This window comes from Apis dorsata, unplaced genomic scaffold (genome assembly GCF_000469605.1).
Source record: "Apis dorsata unplaced genomic scaffold, Apis dorsata 1.3 scaffold_59, whole genome shotgun sequence".
Lineage (NCBI taxonomy): Eukaryota > Metazoa > Arthropoda > Insecta > Hymenoptera > Apidae > Apis > Apis dorsata.
Window position 1 is genome coordinate 1,136,075 of NW_006263359.1, and position 6,444 is coordinate 1,142,518.

A 6,444-nucleotide genomic window follows, 5' to 3' on the forward strand; every position below is an offset into this window, starting at 1 on the left:
AAAGAGTTTTATCTTATGCGAGGAATTTATCTTCTTAATTCTTTTTCCAGATTGCTCAAGCTTGTTGATCATGATTTGCCCGTGATTTTTTTTCTTACCTCGAGTTCTTCACTCTACCGTCTGTAGAAACAGATTGCACAATATCTGTCGATCCACATAAGAAAGGACACGGTCACGAAGACGGATAAAACTCCTCCTCTCGACGACGATCTTAAGGTCAACTGACCGTTGGATCGTCGATAACGAAGCGAGATGTTGTGTCTGCTTCCTGTTACAACTCGAATCGGCAATGTCAATACCGTTTAATCTCGTTTCTTGTCGGATGAAAAAAACGCTTCACCGATGAGATAAAGATGAACAATGCACAAGATCACGTACGTTTACGCTACCAAGATTTTTTTCAAATCTCTTGAATGCGGTGTTTCATCATATTTCATCCGATATGTGTTATATAGAAATATCGTTATGAAAGTAATTGTCATTTTTATATAACAGCGATACAATTGTCAAATTTCCAATCTTTATAAATACGTAGATATATTCTTTCAGCGTAGTTTTCTATAATTATGATTGCTTATTGCTGGTTTTTGTTTATGATTTATTGAGAGCGTTTAGATCATTCTTTCTGATTATCAAAGATAGGATTAATACGTGATACGTGTGTGGTTGATAACTTGAAATGGAGTTTTAAAGAAATAAAATCTATAAGATTAAATCTAAAGATTAAAAATTATTAAGGAAAATTTAAAAGAAGATAAAAATTTTCAGAGGATAATTAAATTATCTTTTAATCTCATGGAATAAATTATTTGTACGATTCAGTATACAAATTATCTTAAAACAATATAGAATTCAAAGAAAATATTATATAATAATTTCCATGATTATAATTATTAAATTATCCTTTATAATTTATACAATTTATACAAAACAATTTAATAAATTTATGATAGATCAATTACTCCATGAATAAAAAAATCATCACTCCATAAAAATATTGATAATCTAATAGCATAGAAACATTTAAAAAAGAATTTCGTAAAATTTTAATCTTTAATTTCAATTAATATACTTATAGTGGGCGCAAAATAATATTATTCATCGTTGATGCAAAATAATATTTATCAACCTGTTTTCGTAATAGTATCGTTCTCGGAAGTATGCTCCAGCAGTAGTAGCTTCCAGGATCGAAAAATAAGGACGATTGCGGTTCGCGAGTAACTGATAAGTGTCATTGTTCCAGCTTTGAGGCGTTTTTTTTTGCGGTCGTCTATCAGCTTCCGGAAGAGGCCACGGGTCCGTGTAGATTTCTGTGACACGATTGTATCGCATGGTACCGGTCGCTATAGTTAAAAAAATTTACAAACAATAAGTCATTATCGATCGAAGTGAAATCGACCGGTCGACTAGCAATGTATCTTGCTGGTATTTTTTTATCGCCTTTTCAAATGCGATGACAATTTTTTTTTTTTTATAAAATAATCTTAAACGCGTATCCTTTTATCTCTAAAAATAAAAAATAGTAAATTAATACTTTAACACTTGTATCTTAACACAGGATGAAAAACTATCGTTAATTCTTTGGTGAAGAGGAATCGTTATTTCAATTGTATAGTTACAGAAATTTGTAGAAAATTATTTTTATGATTCAAGTTTTATGAAAACTTTTAAATAATTTTAAATATTACATTTTTTCTTTTTTATTTCAGTGACCGTTAAGAGTGGCTCAGATCAGGGACAGGAAAACGAAGCACAAGCTGATGCTGCATCCTCACCATCGAGTGTACGTTTTTACTTGACTTAAATTGCAATTAGTCAGAAGTCACTAACATCATTTATTTAACAATTTCTTAATAGAGCTACTTGGAAAAATTGGAAATTTCTATTTTATTATATTTTATTACATTTATTATGTAATACTTCCACGCTTCATTATACATCATTATTATATTCTAAATAGATTTGTCTAACATCTTATGCTTTCTATAGATTGATTTGCCAGAAAGCGCGCATCCCTGCCCTGCCTGTCCAACAGTGTTATCTACCTCCAGGGAGTTAACAAATCATTTACGTGGTCATAGTTCACCCCGCAGCACAGATTGCAGCGGTGAAGATGATTACTGTTGCGGTATTTGCAACAAAGTCCTCAGCTCTGCGAGTTCCCTAGACAGGTATGCATATTAGTTCATTCTCGTGAACCATCATTTAAAAAAAATGTAATAAAAATATGAGATGACGTTTACCATTAATGATAATATGAACAGGCACTTAAGAACGGCGCACAGAACTACATCGCCACACAGTTGCACAGATTCGGAAGGTAGCAGCGATTCCGACAAGTCGTCCAAGAGGCGCCATCTCGAGGAATATAATAACAATGAAATCACAAAGAGAAATTCACCAGATTTTATCGAGGGCCAGGAGGAAAGGAGTCCAACGTTACCTGGGAAGAGAAAATGTTCGGATTATTTGAGCGATAACGAGGGACAGAAAAGGCATAAGATTCTCTTAAACAATTCGAGAACCGAGATAAAATCGATACCGGATGATAATCAGAACGCATACAATTGTCCAGTGTGCGGGAGGCAGGATTTTGCTACTAGTGCCCTCTTAGAGGCGCATTTGGAAAGATGCCATCCCGAGTTCCCCGCTAAATGCGACACATGCAATTTATCATTTAAAAACCACCGTGTTTTGAACCTACACCGTTTCATGATCCATTTTGCAGAACATTCGATAGGGAATACTGCAAGAAATCTGAGAAACTCGGTGGTTGGTTTCAACGATTTAACATTCGTTGATTTCTCGTCGGATAAATTCCCAGCTATAGCCAGAGCCGTATGCGAACAATCATTGCATCGGCCGGCATCCGGGGAAGTGACCAAGTTCCAATGCTCCAAATGTTTACGAGCATTTCCCTGTAGATCGGCATTAGATGCTCACGAAACCGATTGTGGAACGACAAATTCCCAAATAAGAACGACCGACGATAGCCAGTCGAGGAGGGACGATTTCTTTGCCGGTTTAGATCTTCAAAATAAGGCTGCTTTAACGGAAGCCAAAGAGGGGAAAGATTTAGCCGATATCCAGAGTATCATATCGGTTACTTCTGGGCCGATTTTGCAAAATTTCCCTCGATCAGACGCTAGCACGCCAGAAAGTAATATTAAATTCAATCCTAGCGTGAGTTCCTCCGGCTCTTCAGGCACTTATTCCTCGGAATATCACGAGGAAGAAGCTCAAGACGCGTTCGCCGCAGAGTTTAGAAAAATGAAACTGAAAGGAGAATTTCCTTGCAGACTTTGTTCTGCGATATTTCCCAATTTAAGAGCTTTGAAGGGTCACAATAGGGCGCACATGGGAGTAGGACCTGGTATGCCTTATCCCTGCAACATGTGTCCCTATACCAGTACTGATAAAGCGACTTTAATACGACATTTGAGATCTCACAACGGCGACAGACCATATGAATGTTCGTTATGCAATTATGCTTTTACGACGAAAGCGAACTGCGAACGTCATGTGCGAAATCGGCATGGCAAATTGACCAGGGAAGATATTAAGAGCGTTTTAATTTATCATCCTAATGAGGATTCTACTAATGAAAACGTGGAGAGAAGTTCACCAAGGGTTTTAAAAGAGGAGGTAAGAAAAAGTTTAATATATTCTACAGAACGTGAAGAATTTCATCATCAGGCACAAATACATTATCCTCCAGTACCAATAGATGTTCGAACAGAAATTAGAATTATAGAAGAAGCAAAATTGCACAATTCGACAATGTCTGTACACAACACGAATCATTTCGAAAAAAATGAAATATTTTCCAGGCCAAATCAAGCTATAGAGTTAAATCAACGTAATATCGATGAAGGGAAATCCAGCCAGGATATTAAGCCAGATTATTCGAAACTTGATGATGAATTGGATTCGAGGTCATCAGACGATCTCGCGTCTCTAGTCAATGATGTCAAATCTGATTCACACCAAAGAGTACAAGCTAGTCCAATAAATTTGAAAAAGGGTTTAAACATGGCTGAAAATTCTGGCGAGGACGGGCCATTGGATCTCTCAATGGATGTGTTAGATCTTAGCAAAAAATCAAAGGAGAAAGAGAATAACGATTTTATATCTCGTGACAAATTTAACAAAACCGAAAAAGATTTATACGCCACCAGTCAATTATTATTGACTGAGGCGTTGCTAAAAGCCGGTCAAGGTAGCACGCAATCCGCCTCACTTGAAGCTTTATACGCCAACGCCATTTATAGAAATTTCAGTACATTTCCAACAGGTACTGGAATTTTGCCACCGTATATGTTTAATCCTCATGTTTTTAATCAAGATTATTGCATGAAAGAGAGATTACAAAAAGAACTAGTACGAGGACTTCAATTAACCAGTGGTGGCAGTTTAGTAGAACCATCTATGCCTAGTGCCACAGGATTTAATAACTTTTCTCAAAATAGAGATATGAATTCTCAATCGATAACCGAACAAAGCGAATATGCCAAATTAATATCTTCTAAGATGGTTAATAAAAGTTTGACGCATCGCGACAAACAGGATAATTTAGCTTCTTCGAATTCTGTAAAAATGGTGATTAAAAATGGAGTGTTAATGCCTAAGCAAAAGCAAAGACGATATAGAACTGAAAGACCATTTACTTGTGAGCATTGCTCAGCGAGATTTACTTTAAGAAGTAATATGGAAAGACATATTAAGCAGCAACATCCTCAGCATTGGAGCCAGAGACCTAGAGGAGGCCACTCGACCAGAGGTAGACCTCCTAGCCATCCTACTTTGCTGCAAAATCTTGGACAGACTTCTCAGGTTACCCAATCGTTTAATATTTTGCCAAAAATCAATGAACAATCAATGAGTTCAGAATTCGCAAAGCATTCTATTTCAGATCAAGTAAAATATGCAATTTTGGCGCAGCAGTTAAAAACGAACAAAGTAGAGGAAAATGATTCTGAGGAAGAATTAATTATAGATGAAGATCCTCAAGAGAAAGAGGATGATAAATCTCAAGATCAAAAAGAAAAAAGTTTATTAAGAGATCAATTAGAAATTACAGATTCTATCACAATGAAGGAAGAAGATAAAAAATCTGATTCAAAAGAAACAAACGAGATTGAAAAAAACGAGAAGATGATTAATGAAAAAAAAAAAGAATCTAAGATGGAGAAATCTGAAACAAAAACATCAATAGATAAAGGCCCTAATACAATATTAAAAATTGAAATAAAAAGTGAAAAAATAGAAGATGGAGTAACTGACTTGGCTAGCGTGTCAGAATTATTAGATAACGCTTCTCAACAATATCAACAATTTCAACCGCAATATTTAAGCGATGAGGAAGGTTTAGCCGCCTCTAATAGCGATTGCAATAATTCCGGTAGCGATGAAAAATCTGATTCTATAAATTCTTCAAATTCGATAAATAATCCATCTAAGAAAAAAAAGAAAAAGAAGAAGAAGAAGAAGAAAAAATCTGCGTATTCTATGGCCCCAAATCGAGTAATTTGTCCATATTGTGAAAGACCATTTCCTTGGACTTCTTCTCTCAGAAGGCATATATTAACCCATACGGGTCAAAAACCATACCAATGTGTTCACTGTTCCTTGCTTTTCACTACTAAATCAAATTGTGATCGCCATCTATTAAGAAAGCATAAAGCTAATCCCAATAAAATACGTCGGATCAGAAATTCTTCTTCTCCCGATTCCCAAACAATGATTAACAATAATAATTCATTCTCAATGAGAAATGTTCCAGAAAGACCATATAAGTGCAATCAATGCCCTAGTTCAACTTTTTCTACTTTAGGAAATTTAAAGAAGCATCGTTCCACTAAACATGCACGAAAAATAAAACCAAGATCAGATACTCCATCCAGTGAACCTCAAAATAGTCCTCAGGAGTGTCGAAAACAAAATAATGAACAAACTGATTATGATAGTCAATCTTCGAGTATATCTGAAGGCACAGAGACTTCATCAATACCAAGAATTCCTAAATCCACATCGAATATTTCACCATCGGCTAATGATGTTCCCAGATCGAGAAAAGCGTCGCCAAGATCATCACCGGGACCAGGTGATGTACCGTTTAAATGTCATTTATGTGACTGTGGTTTTGCAGAACGACAGGATTGCTTAGAACACATTAAAATTAATCATAAGCGATCCTATGAAATGTTAATGGCGAAAGGAGCATTGGATATGGAAATAGGTGATACAGTGGAAGATCACCAACAATTACCATTACATCAAACTAGCGATGGTGAAGAAAAAAAAGGACGTTTTCCAGATTATAGTAATAGGAAGGTAAAGATACTTTAAATTTTTTAATGATATTTATAAGATAATAAAAAATAAGTTGATTTGATAGAAAAATACTTTAAGATAACTGACATATATATATATATATATATATAT

At 35.3% G+C, this 6,444-nt stretch overlaps 1 protein-coding gene across 5 annotated transcripts in view; it reads left to right on the forward strand.

Annotated features, from left to right (window-relative positions):
* The window catches only part of LOC102671054 (ras-responsive element-binding protein 1-like), a 68,373-nt gene that overhangs the window by 58,969 nt on the left and 2,960 nt on the right, over window positions 1-6,444 (forward strand). For all 5 annotated transcript variants that reach the window (XR_004151864.1, XM_031515231.1, XM_031515233.1 and 2 more), the window contains 3 exons: window positions 1,710-1,783; window positions 1,990-2,171; window positions 2,265-6,333. Coding sequence is in view for 4 of the 5 variants with exons in the window: in XM_031515231.1 (XP_031371091.1) it covers window positions 1,710-1,783; window positions 1,990-2,171; window positions 2,265-6,333 (4,325 nt within the window). In the remaining variant the exon portion in view is untranslated. The remainder of the gene's footprint in view (window positions 1-1,709; window positions 1,784-1,989; window positions 2,172-2,264; window positions 6,334-6,444) is intronic.